Source organism: Schistocerca cancellata, chromosome 8 (genome assembly GCF_023864275.1).
Source record: "Schistocerca cancellata isolate TAMUIC-IGC-003103 chromosome 8, iqSchCanc2.1, whole genome shotgun sequence".
NCBI lineage: Eukaryota > Metazoa > Arthropoda > Insecta > Orthoptera > Acrididae > Schistocerca > Schistocerca cancellata.
Genome location: NC_064633.1, coordinates 363628283 through 363645220, shown reverse-complemented (window position 1 = coordinate 363645220; position 16938 = coordinate 363628283). Strand labels below are relative to the sequence as shown.

The 16938-nt window shown below is 38.2% G+C and overlaps 1 protein-coding gene across 1 annotated transcript in view; it reads right to left on the bottom strand.

Annotated features, from left to right (window-relative positions):
- LOC126095271 (probable E3 ubiquitin-protein ligase HERC1) overlaps nt 1-16938 on the bottom strand; it is an 814023-nt gene that overhangs the window by 722302 nt on the left and 74783 nt on the right. The window contains exons 8-9 of the mRNA XM_049910030.1: nt 14079-14350; nt 1197-1516 (exon numbers count right to left, since the gene is read on the bottom strand). Of these exons, the coding sequence (XP_049765987.1) occupies nt 1197-1516; nt 14079-14350 (592 nt within the window). The remainder of the gene's footprint in view (nt 1-1196; nt 1517-14078; nt 14351-16938) is intronic.

Sequence of the window (16938 nt, the reverse complement as noted above, 5' to 3'; positions counted from 1 at the left end):
GACGCTCATGACCCTGTCTGCGCAGCTTCCGAGGCGCACACTTCGCACACTGGATGCCGTCTTCATCTGCCGCATTAGCACCATGATTTTGTGTTGAAGTGAACTAGCTTCTCTATGCCGTGCTCTGCACTGCCGGAGGGGTGTGGGGGTGCGGCTCTGTGGCGCCTATGGCGTGAAGCGTCGTGTCTTTGGACCCGATGATCTTTGACTCTACTTCTAACTAGCTCCCTCTGCGTTCTATGTTCGGACAGCCACACTGTATTCTCCTTGTTCAGTGTTTAAATAACATTCAACTGCAAAAGTGTGTTATTAGCGATCTACGACTCGTAATACCCACAAGGACAACCATACTATGAAGACACCCTTAGAAAATAATGTTGAGTGGTCACAGTCCACACAGCTTATAGAGAGAAAGAAACAAGACGGCAATGAGCTGACAAAAAGGAATAAATGAAATAAATTGGCTAACTTAACAAACTGATGATTATGTGGTAACATGTAAATCTTAGTGTCTACAGTGAGTGACATACAAAATGGGATTCAGAACAGTGAAAATAAGAACAATGCATTATGTAGTCATACAAATATAAAGGGAAAGCTTATTTCTCAAAAAGATATTTGTGTTAAAGTGAAGTAATTAAACAAGGGGAAGTGGATCAGTTGCTGGATCAATTGCTGAAGAAGAGGAAATTGAATCAATAATGAAAAGAATGACAGCAGCAAATGCTTAAAAGTGAATTAGGGAAATCATGGATATTCAAATAGTGTCTGTAGATTCCTTCTGTCAATAAGCATACCATACTTTACGCCAGGTTGTTCTGTTCCATACACACCACTTTCAAAGTAATAACGATAAAAAATATGCCACAGCTGTGCGTGTTTGGGTGTCTATGTGGTTGCACGTGTGAATGTGTGTACTTTTACTAGAGAAAGAGCAAGAGCTCAACAGCTAGTGTAAATGCTGTTTTCTGTTGCATATTTCTATGTGCAACACATCAGTCAGCTATAGGTAAGTAATTCTTTTTCATTTATTTTACATAGTAGACCAGTAAGTAAAATGTAAAAAATCAGAGTTCTGTGATAATAACTAAGCTTCTGACAGTGATTTAACTAATTTTTTGTATTTACATGAATAAAATTGAAATATACATTGTTGTCATTCTCATGTCTTACAAAAAAATCAGTAATTAACAGACCTGTCTGTAGGTAAAGCTGTCCAGAACACACTGTGGCTTGTTCCAGCTGAAATCTGATGCACAGGAACATTGTCAAGTCCAAGAACACGTCCTGGTCGAGAAAGTGGTGAGGATGTATGACCTTGTCCACACTGACCCATACTGTTGTTGCCCCAAGCATAAACCTCACAATCGTGTGTGAGTGCCAACACGTGGGAATCACCTGCTGCAACATCCACTACACGAAGTTGTGCAAGGTCTTCAACCAGCTGTGGTCGCAGGGCTGTCACAGTCTCTCCTGATCGACAACCTAAACACGTTCCAAAACCCCACGTGTAAATCTGCAAATAAGAACAAATATTCAATTTCAATTTTTCTTACATTTTTCACTTTCTGCCTCCAGCATTTTCACTCTTCTTATTCTTGAGTAAATATTTTCTTCCTTTGTCACACTATTGAAGTCATGACTGTCTTTAAGGTCATTTTTCACTACATACTTTTTGTTTTATTTTATTTTTCTCCTCTAGTATGTTTTCTTCCTTCCACTGCCTAAAGGGATAGATTATTTTTTGTCCATGCTGAGCAGATTACTGAAAGCTTCTCTTCTTTTATATAATTTCTTTTAGAATTAAAAAAAAAGTTACTCTAAGTGAGAAGAAAAACACTTAAAATACCAACAGCAGCAATGCTACATTAATTTCGAAAGCATATGAAAGACTACTAAACAAACTAAACAAACAGAATTAGTAAAAGCTTGCTAAAATATTCTCAGGTAGTGTAGAGTAGCAGTATTTCTAACAGCTTTAGTGATGCTTCTTGGTTTAACACATGCCAGTCGGGCCACAGTGACTGCTGCAGTCCCCCAGAAGTGAAACGTTTTTGACTTCTTAGTGTGGCTTGTGCTTATACGATGAAAGAGAAAAGCAGATTACCATCTGCTTCAGAAATTCTGTCACTGATGTTGAAACCATCACTGTCAATTCTGGAAATGGATTCTTCAAGCAGCCCCAGAATTTCTTCATCAGTCAACTGTTCCCCATCCCAGTACAAACTTTTGTGATCAGAACAACTACAGAAGCACATTGCAGCAATGAATGTGCAAGAACTGATCACGTGTTTAATATGTTTTTCGAGTCGCATAATTCATTTTGGAAGCGGTTCTCTGAACCACTGAAAGAGTGAACAACAAACTCCAAGCTATGACTGCTCAGAAAACATTGTACCGTGAAGCAACAATCAAGAAAGCCATGCTCAGAAATTCTTCAAATGCTGACTGTTAGGGTCACTATGCATCCATAATTTCTACGGGCAACATCTGGAATGTGTTAACATCTCTGCCTTGCAGAATGTGTATCTATTCAACAATGCACACCCAACGTGTCCTCCATTACACTACCACTTCCTCCTGCTGTCAATGTTCCCTCACAATTAACTGTTTTCTTCATTCAAAGAACTAAAAATTACCATTGTTTCACAGTAATATTTTTGTGAACTTCAGTATGAGAATGGATATGGATGAAGCCATGTGAGAGGGGAAGGTACTGCTAAGCATCTTTTATGCATCTATAACACAAAAGTAAGTCCCTTTTTTGTCATTGGAGTGTTTTTACAAGTTGAATTATAGCTCATCAGTATATTGTTACGGCTAGTGATCTCTCACCAAACAGCACAAAGAAACAAGTCTTTGGTGATCATGAAACTGAAATGGTTGTATTGAGCATTGTCTTCTGTCAAGCATTAAAACAAATGTCTATTTTGATTTACTGAGTTTATGATACAACTTCCAGTTTCATATGCTTACCTCAACTAATAACCAACTATTTCCATGGTGGACAACTTTCAGAAAGAAAAAAAAATATTTTGCTGTAAATTACATAATCATGAACTAAAATAAATTTAATTGTAGGGGTATCCAAGTAACGACAAAGATTTACTGAAAATTAAGCTACCAAATCAGATCAATAAGTCATGTTCAAGTTAGTGTATGGCTGCACATGGAGGTAATATCATACATGGGCAGATGATGTTGCAATAGCATCCAAAGTTATAAACGTGGTTTTATATTTATGCTTTGGCATACATGATTAATGACAGCTCAGCTCAGTGGAAAAAACAAGGAATAAGGGAAATTCCTACATTAAAAATAAGCTATTGTAAAATAAATGAGAATTCATATGAGGCACATGTAGAAAAAAAAATGTGCACAAAAAATGATTAAATAAATCACACCACACAAAGAGAAAAATCAGTATTGTGATAGTGGATAATTCAAAATAGAAATCATTTGGCAACAGCTGATTGATGAGATATGCACACAGACATCTGTAACAGTTCAAAAAATTGGACTAGCTTCTGAACAACCAACTGTTCTTTTACTAGTCTATGCAAGCACACACACACTCTCAAATAAACCATACACCTACATCAGCATTGCTTTTATTGGCTTGATGAGGCCTATACTGTCAGTCAACTGTGTTAGCATTGGCATTATAAGTGACTTGGATATAGTTCCAAAATGATGGAGCACAGCAATCAGTTGTCCTTTCCTTTCAGGTTTTATTAAAGCAATTTAGATTTTGGCTAGTGCCTAGCCATTTTGAGTGTTAAAAAATACAAGAAATACTTAGTCAGGTGGTAGTATGAAAAGTTACAACTCGTGGTGTAAACTATATTGCTTATACATTAGATTACATACCACTATTTCATAGTTTCAGTACATGTCCTAGTACTTCAGCCACCTGCTGTTTGGACTTCAGTCACAGTTCAGTTCATTCAAGACTACTGTATAATGAGGGTAGGCTTTGCGGAGAAGACATCAGTTGGCTGTATGGCCCCCCTATATGAACTACATAATGCATAAACTCATAGAAAAGCAGGTATGGTCTCTATTTAAAAAACTTCAAATTTGCATAGGAATAACAAAAAATAAAATACAAGTAAAGTTATTTACATTGCCTTCTGACTTGCTACCACATTGAACAGTAAACACAGAAGATATAAAAAATGCCAGTTTCCCTCCTCGTGAGCCAGTTGTTTCGTTATTCTTTAAAACACTTAGGAAACATGAGATTGGTGAAAATAATTTTAAAAACATTTACAAAAACAATGTTTTTTAACTGTTGTACTATTTTTCTCTTTATTTAATTGTCACAATGAGGTATGTGGTTCCTCTTATTCACTGAATATATCACAGATTCACAAAATGTCAGCAAGATGGATAGTTGGTATGACTCGCCATTCCATTACAGATGTAGAGAGTACTACTCTCTGTGCCACTTCAAATCGATTTTAATTATAGGTACAATAAAACCAATGTGCTGAGTTGCTGTTATTAACACTCTAAGCGCCAAGCCCGTAAAATTTACGGGCCTGGGATCGCGCGAAAATCACCAAGCCCGTAAAATTTACGGGCCGCTACATTTAATTTCATTCAAAACACTGCAACGTTATTTCTACGGGTTTGGCCAGCGCTATACGTTTTTCAGATGTTTATTAACAAAATGCGTCCATAGATGTCACGGCAGCGCTGTAATTCATGTTAAAACTTATCTTTGCGTTCTCAGTCTGTATATCATTCAGTTGTTTGTCATCATGTTTCGGCGCGGTTTATCAGACGCAGAAATTGCGGATTTGATCAATCATAGCGACACTCTGGATAATGTAGAGAGTGATTCAGACGATTCTGAATGCAATGGTGTGTTTGAAGGTACGTATTTCCGAATTTTCCACGTAATTGTGCAGTACGCACATATCTGTTGAACATGTGTAAACGATGTATGTAGTTACACATAATGTGATATTCTTTTTAGAAGACGAGATTGATGACAGTTTGTCTTCAGATGAAGACGAGAATGATGTTGAAGGTGTTGCTTCAAATCCAGCAGCTGTGCCGTATCCGAAAGACAGTGAGTGGACTGCAGTTGACACCTACCGACCTCTGCCTGTCAACACGACACCCAGGCAGATACTAGTGGATATTGATGAGTCGAGTTCTGTACTGGATTGCAGTAAAGTGTTCCTTACTGACAGTGACGTAAATGAACTCAAGAGACAGACAAATTTGTATGCATCACAGACAATACAGAAGAAAAGAAGAGGAAATAATCTGAAGCCCCATTCAGTTTTGAGTTCGTGGAAGCCAGTGACTATAAGTGAGATGAGGCGTTTCTTGGGTATTATTTTCCACATGTGTGTTTCGAAAAAGCCCAAAATTGCGGACCATTGGAGCACTAATCCTGTTCTTAGTTGTAACTTTTGTCCCCATGTCATGAGCCGTTTGCGTTTCACTCAGATACTGTCATGCTTGCATCTTGTTGACAATTCAAATCAGAAAAAACCAGGCGAAGATGGATTTCATCCACTTTACAAAGTTTTGCCATATTATAATAATTTGAAGGAGCGATGTATCCAGGCATATCGTCCCTCAGAAAAAGTGACAATTGATGAAGGAATTTGCCCATTTCGAGGTCGTGTGAGTTTCCGTGTTTACATGCAAAATAAGCCTCATAAGTATGGACTGAAAGTATATGCTGTTGCTGAAGCCAGTAGTGGCTATGTTGTAAATTTTGAAGTTTATGCTGGTAAGCATATTGTTGACAATTCTTCGTCTGCGGTTATTTTGCGATTGTTGTCTGACAGCAGCTTGCTGAACAAAGGCCACACTGTGTATTTAGATCGATTTTATTCCAGTCCAGAGCTATTTCAGCAACTGGCAGAGAAAGGCACTGGAGCTGTTGGTACTGTGAACAAATCCAGGAAAGGATTGCCTAAAGATTTAGTATCTGCTAAGCTGAAAAAGGGCGAAATGTCTTTTCGGCGTAAAGATAATGTATTGGCAATGAAGTGGAAAGATAAGAGAGATGTGTATACATTGTCTACAAGGCATCAAGCAACATTTGGTACGCATACTAAGAGAAATGGGTCTGTAGTATTGAAACCACTTCAGGTACTTGATTACAACCTCAATAAAATTGGAGTGGATATTGGAGACCAACGCCTGCAGTACAATCCGTTCCAGCACAGAACTGTGAAATGGTGGCGAAAATTATATTTCCATTTGCTGCTTATGGGAGTATCAAATGCATTTTGGCTGTACAATGCAGTGCACAGGAAGAAAATTACAATAACAGACTTTATAACAGTGCTTGCAGTTCAGCTTGTTGAAGACGACACACTTGAATTCATTCCAAGAAATGAAGGAACTGTAGGTCGGCTAACAAAGAGACATTTTTTGCAGCACATACCTGCAACTACTAAGAAGTATGCTGCTCGTGTGTGTCACGTGTGCAGTTCCAGGAGCAAGAAACAGAGTGGCAAGGCTTCTCGCAAAGAGACACGATACGAATGTGAACAGTGTGGCGTTGCACTCTGCCTGGAACCTTGCTTTAAAATTTTCCACACTAAAAAACAATATGATTCTGTGTGAAATTTATATGTAATACTGTATACTATCAGAAACATGTAATGTAGTGCCACAATTTTGGTTAAAAATAAATCACAATTGTATTCCCTTATTCGTATGACTTTTTCTAAATTCTTAAAACATCTAAGTGATTTCTATAACTGTACCTTAAAGCTGTGCATTGTAAAGTAGTTTCTTTCACTCAGAATTAAAGTAGAAATGTGCAGCTTCAAGATGGTACCAAATTTGCCACAATCCAAACAGTAGATTTGATGCAGTAATTTTTTTAATATTGGTAAAATTGCCCGGTTTCTAGGGACGGGTGCATAAAATAGGCCTGGTACAGAGAGTGTTAACAAGGTACATGCATCTAAACTAATGTAACATGGTAGGTTCAATGTTATAACACTCATACCCATACAGCAATATGTTAATGAATGCAACAGATTGGCAAGACAGCAGGAGGTATTTTGTACCCCCTGGGTCACATGCATCACTGCCTACCAGTAAGCAGCCCTCAAACAATTCCCAAAATTGCGCACTCTTCACAATGATCTGATCATTAATCTCAGATTGCAACTAACATTTTGTGATGGCAAAAGATCTGTAGCTATTCTATGAGGTCGAAGGACCTGTCCTCCTCACCCTTATGTAGCAACTTCACATTAGATGCCAAAGTCGGCAACTTATGTTTTGTTGTAAGTAGATAAGGAGCTGTGATTGATTTCTCTATGGCATCTTTGTCCAATGTGATGTGTTCTCCAAACCTCATCTCCAGCCTCCTTCCAGCTTAGCCACCGTAATAGGCTCCACTGTCCAGCAAACAATTTTATAAACTCCAGAAGCATGAAACAGATTCTTTGCATCTACAGCATGTTGTAATAACATCCTAAGTGAAGACAGTTGCATTCCTTGTACTCATTTTTCCATAGTAACATAACCTAACATGCTTAGTATTTTCTTTAGAGACCATATTATTGTAAGGGGTCATATTATTTTTGTATTTATTAACTATGTTCGTATATGTCCTATCTACAGATTCATGTGGATGGTTATTCACTTTTGAAATGTGCCCGATTATTGCCATTTTATCATCATGTTTGTCTTTTGACAACGGAATTTTGAACACCCGATAGATAGCAAAATTGAAAAATGCCTCCTTATGTTGAACTGGGTGCTTTGACGTAAAATCCACAATACTGTCATTACAAGCTACTTTGCAAAAGATACCAAATGTGTGCCTGCCATTTTCATTCTGAATTGGCAGATCTGCAAAAGTACCAGATCTACTTGTTTCAATCTCACATGTAAATTTAATCGTTTGATGCAAGATATTAGAAATGGATACTATAGAATTGATGACATCATCTTTACCCTTTATTGACAATAGTGTATCATCTACAGTGCCCTCCATGAGTTTGGAAAGACCATGCTGCGTATTACAATGGAGCAATATGGAGGTGATCTATGTGAGTTATTGATTAAAATATGGAATAGCAAGCTCAAATAACAGTTAATAATGACACATACAGTACTGTACACTTAATTATTGTACATATGCATATATATTGGAACCTACTAGTATAGCTACGATAGATGTAAACCAAAGTTACCTGTCAAAGCAGTTCTACTAAACATACCAGGTTGTGCAAGTAGACTGCATGTCTATGTAGCGGTACGATGTTTACATTTCTGTTCACTTGTAATTGCATTTGCATAAAGGTATAGCATGCCACAAAAGTAATTGAACATGACCCCAAAGTGCCAGATTCCTTATGAGTCACGGGTAATGATAATCACTTTGAAACAAGAAGGCAATAGTGTCTAACAAATAGCAAAGAAACTGGTGATTTCCATCAGCGGAGTTGTCAAAACCATACACCAGCATTGAGAAACAGGCTCCTATGGAGATCATCCTCGCTCAGGAGCACCCAGGAAAATATCAGAATGCCAGGAAAAGTATTTGGTAGTGACCGGTAAATGTAACAGATTAAAAACTGTCAGTGAATTGACTGCTGAACTGAATGCAATGAGGGATACACCGGTGAGTGAGTCAACAAGGAAACCAATGTTGCGCCCTGTTAACAAGAAGAAAAGGCTTAAGTGGGCTAAGACACACCAACATTGACAGCAGAGGATTGGGAATGAGTTTTATTCACTGATGAATCCAAGTTTGAAATATTTTGAAGTAAATGTCGTCAATTTGTACTCCGTTTACCCCCATAAAAGCTTGCATCCTCATTGTATAATTCCAACTGTAAAGCATGGAGGGGGTTCTGTGATGGTATGGGGATCCTTTGGAGGGAATAAAGTCAGAGATTCGGTGAAAACAGATGGAAAAATGAACCAAAAGGATTGTCATACCATTCTCCAGAGACATGCTAAGACATCTGGTTTGCGTCTGATTAAGAAGGGGTTTGTCTTGCAACAAGACAATGACCCGAAATATACGACTTGCTTGTGTCAAAACTATGTTAAGTCTGTAGAGGTTTGTAAAATATTGAAAAACATGGAATGGCCACCCCACTCCCCCGATTGTAGCCCAATCGAGCTGCTATGGGATGAATTGGACAGGAGGATCCGAAAACAGGAAATCACGAGTGGGTCACAATTGTGGAAGGTCCTGCAGCAAGAATGGAGATTAATTCCAACTGAAACCTTGGCAAAACTGACGCAGTGCATGCCAAGGGTGAGCATGGAAGTAATGAAAGCAAAGGGTGGCTATTTTGAGGAATTGAAAATTTAATTGTTGCATCTTCCTGTGCATTATTTGAGCTTAATAAACATTTGGAAAACAACAAAATGCATTTTTATACTGTATTCCCTTTCCATTGTCTATAATTACTAGGTGTTTCCAAACTTATGGAGGGTAGTGTACATACCTAAAGTAGTGTAAATTGTGTGTGCCCATGATGGATTTTCAGAAAAGAATCTGTTTTCTAAGTAATTAATTTATATATCAGCAAGCATTCCACTTATTGAGCCCACCATAATAAGACAGTGTCTACATTAAATTTAAAGTAATTAAATTTCAAAATTATGGTAAATAGCCCCATGAATTCTTCTACTTCCCTCTTAGAAAGCTTGTTTTGTTCCATTAAATTATACTGAATTACCTGCACAGCTTTGTCAATAGATATATTTCTGTATAAGTTGATGATATCCAGAGAAACAAATTTCATTTCATCAGTTATTAGTGTATTTCTAATTTTATTGATAAGTTTGAAACTATTTTTAATGCATAATTGGTTGTGGAATTTATAATGGGTTTTAAGAAAGCACAGGCATTTTCCAGCTACTTTATAGAAAGGACTGCTCCTACCATCCAACACAGGACGTATTGGATAGCCGTCTCTGCTTACCTTTATTTGTGCCCTAAGTGTGGGTGCCGGGGTTCATCACTTTTAGCCTTCGTAGTTCCTTTGGTGATATTGTCTCACTGCAGGTTTTTAACTGAATAAGCAATTTCTACTGAGCTTCGGACGTTACACCATTATCGATTTTCTTAATATTATTACCTTCAAATAATTTTAGAGTTTTAGCAACATAGATATCTTTTGCAACAGTCACAATAGTTCTCCCTTTTGTCCGCCCTAATTACTATGGCATCAACTTTACAAAGCATATAATTAATACTTTCAATACCCCTTTTGTCCTTTATAGAATTGGGGACAGGTTTATTTGTCTCATTCCCAATAATATCATTAATCGCTAAACATACCTAATTCTGATCGAGTTTTGGCACTTTCAGTGAATCAACAGCATACTTAGCATGGACTACTGTGTCTTTTATGACCCTGCAAACCATTTTCCTGTATATACATTCCTTCATACCATTACAAAGCATTTCCATTTACCTCTGATTAATATATATATATATATATATAAACCCACATCCTTTCGTCTTTCCCTCTCCTTCCCTCTTTCCTGATGAGGCAACAGTTTGTTGCGAAAGCTTGAATTTTGTGTGTGTGTTTGTGTTCGTTTGTGTGTCTGTCGACCTGCCAGCACTTTCATTTGGTAAGTCACATCATCTTTGTTTTTAGGTATATTTTTCCTTCATGGAATGTTTCCTTCTATTATAACCATATATATATATATATATATATATATGGTCTTTAAATATGTCTGCTTGTGTCTGTATATGTGTGGATGGATATGTGTGTGTGTGTGTGTGTGTGTGTGTGCGTGCGCGAGTGTATACCCGTCCTTTTTTCCCCCTAAGGTAAGTCTTTCCGCTCCCGGGACTGGAATGACTCCTTACCCTCTCCCTTAAAACCCACATCCTTTCGTCTTTCCCTCTCCTTCCCTCTTTCCTGATGAGGCAACAGTTTGTTGCGAAAGCTTGAATTTTGTGTGTATGTTTGTGTTCGTTTGTGTGTCTATCGACCTGCCAGCGCTTTTGTTTGGTAAGTCTCATCATCTTTCCTTTTAAATATATTTTTCCCACGTGGAATGTTTCCCTCTATTATATATATATATATCTTAATCAAATTCAGCACTCTTGAGAAGAAGTCAAACTTCGATACACAACCATCAGTAATCACTGTTGCCTTATTTTCCAACCTCATAATCTTATAATGATGTCTTTGTTTTACTTTATGCACTACGTTATCCATTGTGTTCCTAATTATCCTCCTAACCTTGTACAAAAACAAATCTCCTGTGCCTTATCTTGCCAATCTCCCACCATCTCCCAAATTTCCACTGTCTGGCCACAGACGAGCATTCCCCTTGTAACTCAGTACCACCCGGAACAGGAGCAACTGAATTACATTTTACACCAAGGTTTTAACTACCTCTCATGGTGCCCTGAAATGAGATATGTCATGCTTACTATCCTTCCCACCCCTCCCACAGTAGTGTTCTGCCGTCAACTGAACCAACACAATATACTCATCCATCCCTACACAACCCCTTCTCCCAACCTCTTACCTCATGGCTCATACCCCAGTAATAGACCTAAATGCATGACATGTCCCATACATCCTCCCAACAACACTTACTCCAGTCTGGTCACAAACATCACCTATCCCATCAAAGTCAGGTCCACCTGAAACCAGTCATGTGATTTACAAGCTGTGCTGCAACCAATGTGCTACATTCTATGTAGGCATGACAGCCAACAAGCTGTCTGTCCACATGAATGACCACCGAAAAACTGTGGCCGAGAAACACGTTGACCACCCTGCTACTGAGCATGCTGCCAAACATGACATCCTTCATTTCAATGACTGCTTCACAGCCTGTACTATATGGATCCTTCCCACAAACACCATCTTTTCTGAATTCCCTGCAATACATCCTACATTCCTGTAACCCTCTTGGCCTCAACCTTTGTTAGTCACTGTCCTCACTCATACACCCCCTTCCCTTTTCCCATTTGAGCAATATACAACCCTTATTCACCCATCACATCAAGTCTTTTACTTCTCTCCTTTTTCACTACCCCCCTCCCACCTCTCCCCCACTCTCCATCTAACTTGCACCACTTCACTGTCCACCACCCCTAACCTACTATCCTTTCCCCTTCTCATCCCAGCCTCCTCCTTACCCTCACCCAGTAGCCACTCCCATCATGCACTGGTGTTGCTGCTCACAATGTGGTTTTACGTGCTTGAGACTGCATTTGTGTGTTTGAGTTGCATTTGCGTAGGTTTGTTTGTTTGTTTGTGTGTGTGTCATCTGTTTTGATGAAGGCCTTACAGGCCAAATCTTTATTTGTGAGTTTTTTTGCTGTGCCCACCTGCGACTCATCATCTCCACAATATGGTGAGTAGGAACCTCCCTTTTCATAATATTGTTACATTCCATTCTGGATTTCCGACTGTTTGATTCGTTATTAACAACAGCAATTCAGTGTGTTGGTATTAATATATTTTTAACTAAAATCTATTTGAAGTGGCACAAAGATTAGTATTCTCTAGATCCGTAATGAAATGGCAGATCACACCAACTACCCATCTTGTTGACATTTTGTGCTATATATGAAGTATTCAGTAAGTAAGAGGAACCACATATCTCGTTCCGATGATTAAATAAGGAGAAAATTGGTACAACAGATTAAAGAAAAATATTTAAATCAAATCAGTTCTAACAGTCACAGCATGCAGCATGTGCGTCCTTGTCTTTTGTAAATATTTTTAATTTTTTTACCAATCTGCTGTTTCCAATGTGTTTTAAAGAATAAAAAAACCAATTGGCTCACTAGGAGTGAACCTGGCTCACAAGTAGTGAACCTGGCATTTTTTACATCTTCTATGTTTACTGTTAATGGTGGCAGTAAGTCGGAAAGCAATGTAAATAATTTTACTTGTATTTTATTTTGTGTTATTCCTATGAAAATTTGAAGCTTTTTAGTAGAGACCATAACTGCTTTTCTATGAGTGTTACGTATTATGTAGTTCATATGGAGAAAGTGCCATACAGCCAACCAATGCGTTCTCCACAAAGCCTACCTTCATTATACAGTAATCTTGAAAAAACCTCGACAGAAGTCCAAACAATAGGGGACTAACGTACTAGGACATGTACTAAAACTATGAAATAGTGGTAAGTAATTTAATGTATAAGCAATATAGGTTATGCCACGAGTTGTAACTTTTTATACTCCCACCTGACTATGTACTTCTTGTATTTTTTAGCATTGATAGTGGCTAGGCACTAGCCGAAATGTAGATTTGCTTTAATAAAACCTGAAAGGAAAGGATGACTAATTCCTGTGTTCCATCACTTTGAAAGTCATATCACAGTTATTGAGTGCATCCACACCCCTAATGGAAGGTAACTTGACAGAGAGATATAGTTACTAGACCTCAAAAATATCTTACATTGTAGTGAGGGTGGATTTAATTCATCTCTGTGAATGGATTATAAGAAAGTTATAACATTTTTCTCAGTTGCACTTATCATTACTCATAACACAGGTACCTGGTGAAACTCTGAAGATGGTAGCTAGTACCATCTCCACTATACTGTCCTGATTTCTTCTTCAAAATTAACAGTGGCTCCATGAAGTTTTACTACTTGTTAAATCAACTCGAGAGTTATGCACCCAAATGCTGTTTCTGGAATTTGTACAACCTGGATTTTATCCAACATTCTAAATGGGTGTCATACATTGAAATTATGTTGGCTAGTGTTTTTCTTCGTTTCAGAACATGTGTGTTAACTTTGCTGTATTGAGTGTTATATATTTATTTCAACATTCAGTACAGCAAAGTTAAAACGCATTCTCTAAAATATATTTATTCTGTAGACTGTCGCCTTAAAAAAAAAAAGGCTTTGTTTATATTGGTCTTCAAGCACAATTTACATAAATTTTACTTTGAAGTATTTGCTCATTATCAAAAAAAAAATCATAAAACATGTATGGGATTTGTGGAAGAACAATTTTAAAAACTATCAATCAAGAGAATGACTATAGGTTCTTTAGTAAAAATGTGCAGTAGTATTAATTACCACAACAGTAAAGTTAAAAAAGCATCCATTTCAAGACTGACCTGTCCACTAGCTGTCAATGCAAGAGAGAATTGGCTGCCAGCAGCAACTTTGCGAATGCACATTCCCTGCAGTGCTTCAATGATACGCGGACGAGGCACTTTCTGTGTGTCACCGTGCCCCAACTTTCCATTTTCTGCTGAACCAAAGGACCACACTGTGCGCCCATCAGCAGACAGCACAATTGTGTGAGCACTACCACAAGCCACCTGTCCAACACCAGTGAGATCTCTCACTAAGGTAGGGACACTGCGACCATTGTAGTCACCGTGACCTGTGAACAACCGTGACAAAATATGATATAACATTTCACATTTATTTGCAAATACAGTTTTATTCTTATGAAACTGAAGAAACAAAACAAAACCATTTATGAGAACCAAACTGTTACAACAGGATCGTGTTGTACTTATTTTCCAGTCGCTATCTAAGATCTCACACTAATTATGCAATGCCAAGGAGCATGTGTTTCTAATTGGAGATATAAAACACCAAATAACTGCACACAAATTACCATCAAATAGACAAATGTTGGAAGTTTCATTTTATAACATACAGGAAGTAAAATTAACCAGTAGTGAAAGTGCTAATCTTATGGTTTGCAATTACATTATATTTATGGAGAAAGCAAGAATTACAACATGAGTTAATCAGCATTGTTCACAAAAGGTTATTAACCTGCATTCTGAGTTTAGAAAATCACAAAAATGTGTCAAGATGTGTTTAAGTGCTGTGAAGAGAAGTTTATAACTAATTTCAACAATTTATTTGCTATAGCACCTGCCACTGCTCAACAAACAATCAGTTTGGATGAAGACAGGATGTTTTTACTTTGAACAAAGTAAGAGCATATGGACTATCAGACCAATTGTGTGATTGGATTGAGGAGTTCCTAGATAACAGGACGCAGCATGTTATTCTCAATGGAGGGAAGTCTTCCGAAGTAAGAGTAATTTCAGGTGTGCCGCAGGGGAGTGTCATAGGACCGTTGCTATTCACAATATACATAAATGACCTGGTGGATGACATCGGAAGTTCACTGAGGCTTTTTGCAGATGATGCTGTGGTGTATCGAGAGGTTGTAACAATGGAAAATTGTACTGAAATGCAGGAGGATCTGCAGCGAATTGACGCATGGTGCAGGGAATGGCAACTGAATCTCAATGTAGACAAGTGTAATGTGCTGCGAATACACAGAAAGACAGATCCTTTATCATTTAGCTACAAAATAGCAGGTCAGCAACTGGAAGCAGTTAATACCATAAATTATCTGGGAGTACACATTAGGAGTGATTTAAAATGGAATGATCATATAATGTTGATTGTCGGTAAAGCAGATGCCAGACTGAGATTCATTGGAAGAATCCTAAGGAAATGCAATCCGAAAACAAAGGAAGTAGGTTACAGTACGCTTGTTCGCCCACTGCTTGAATACTGCTCAGCAGTGTGGGATCCGTACCAGATAGGGTTGATACAAGACATAGAGAAGATCCAACGGAGAGCAGCGCGCTTCGTTACAGGATCATTTAGTAATCACAAAAGCGTTACGGAGATGATAGATAAACTCCAGTGGAAGACTCTGCAGGAGAGACGCTCAGTAGCTCGGTACGGGCTTTTGTCAAAGTTTCGAGAACATACCTTCACCGAAGAGTCAAGCAGTATATTGCTCTCTCCTACGTATATCTCGCGAAGAGACCATGAGGATAAAATCAGAGAGATTAGAGCCCACACAGAGGCATACCGACAATCCTTCTTTCCACGAACAATACGAGACTGAAATAGAAGGGAGAACCGATAGAGGTACTGAAGGTACCCTCCGCCACACACCGTCAGGTGGCTTGCGGAGTATGGATGTAGATGTAGATGTAGATGTAGACAGAAAGAGCCAGGGCATAAAGGCTACCTAGTAGGAGTAGACTCTCTACTTGCGGATAAAGAAGGGGTGCAGCAGAGAAAACTGAAGGAAGAGAAAAGGCACGAGAAACTAAAGACCGCAGCATCTACTTCTACATCTTCTGCTGCACTTCATCATCATCCAAAGAATCAGATATGGAATTTTCAGCTTCAGATGAAATTGACACTGATGATGGTGAGTTTTTGGTATTTACTTCTGAGAATAGTTTACTGGAGAATGCTGCTAGGTGCAGTACCAAGATTTTATTACTGAAAAATCAACAGCTGCCTTGGATACAAGCTAGCTTAGTGTAACAGGCTCACACACTCTTCTGGCAACAGCCGAGGTGCTTGGTCAAAATACTGAAGAGCTCCGTATTAATAAATCATCTCATCACAGAATCAGACAGAAGAAGAGAGAAGAATGGTCTGAAACAATAAAATACTGAAGAGCTCCGTATTAATAAATCATCTCATCACAGAATCAGACAGAATAAGAGAGAAGAATGGTCTGAAACAATAAAATCAGCTTTCAGGAATGATATCCCTGGGTTCTTATTGCTCACTGTGATGGTAAACTGTTGCCAGCATTGAATATCACAGGCTCAAAAGACGAAAAACTTCCAGTAATTGTTAAATTAAGTGTATTTGATTGTAAAATAGATGGTGTAACATGTAGCCCAAACATACCAGTTTTTCATCTGAAAGAAAACTGGAAAAGTATCTCTGTCAGTAGCTATCACACTAGCAACAAGATTGTGGACTTGTTTTTTAATGAGACAGAAACTAAAGAGATGTTAGACTTTTTTGAAAGCGAATTAGATTAACCCACAGTGGGACATGATGCCGTGAACTCATAGACCTCTGTGTAATGTTTTTGGGGGGTGACTTTGGGAAAAAAGCTGAAAATATAACTTAATCGTGCATTGAATCAAGCAAGATGAATGGCAATAGCAATTTAGAGCTTAA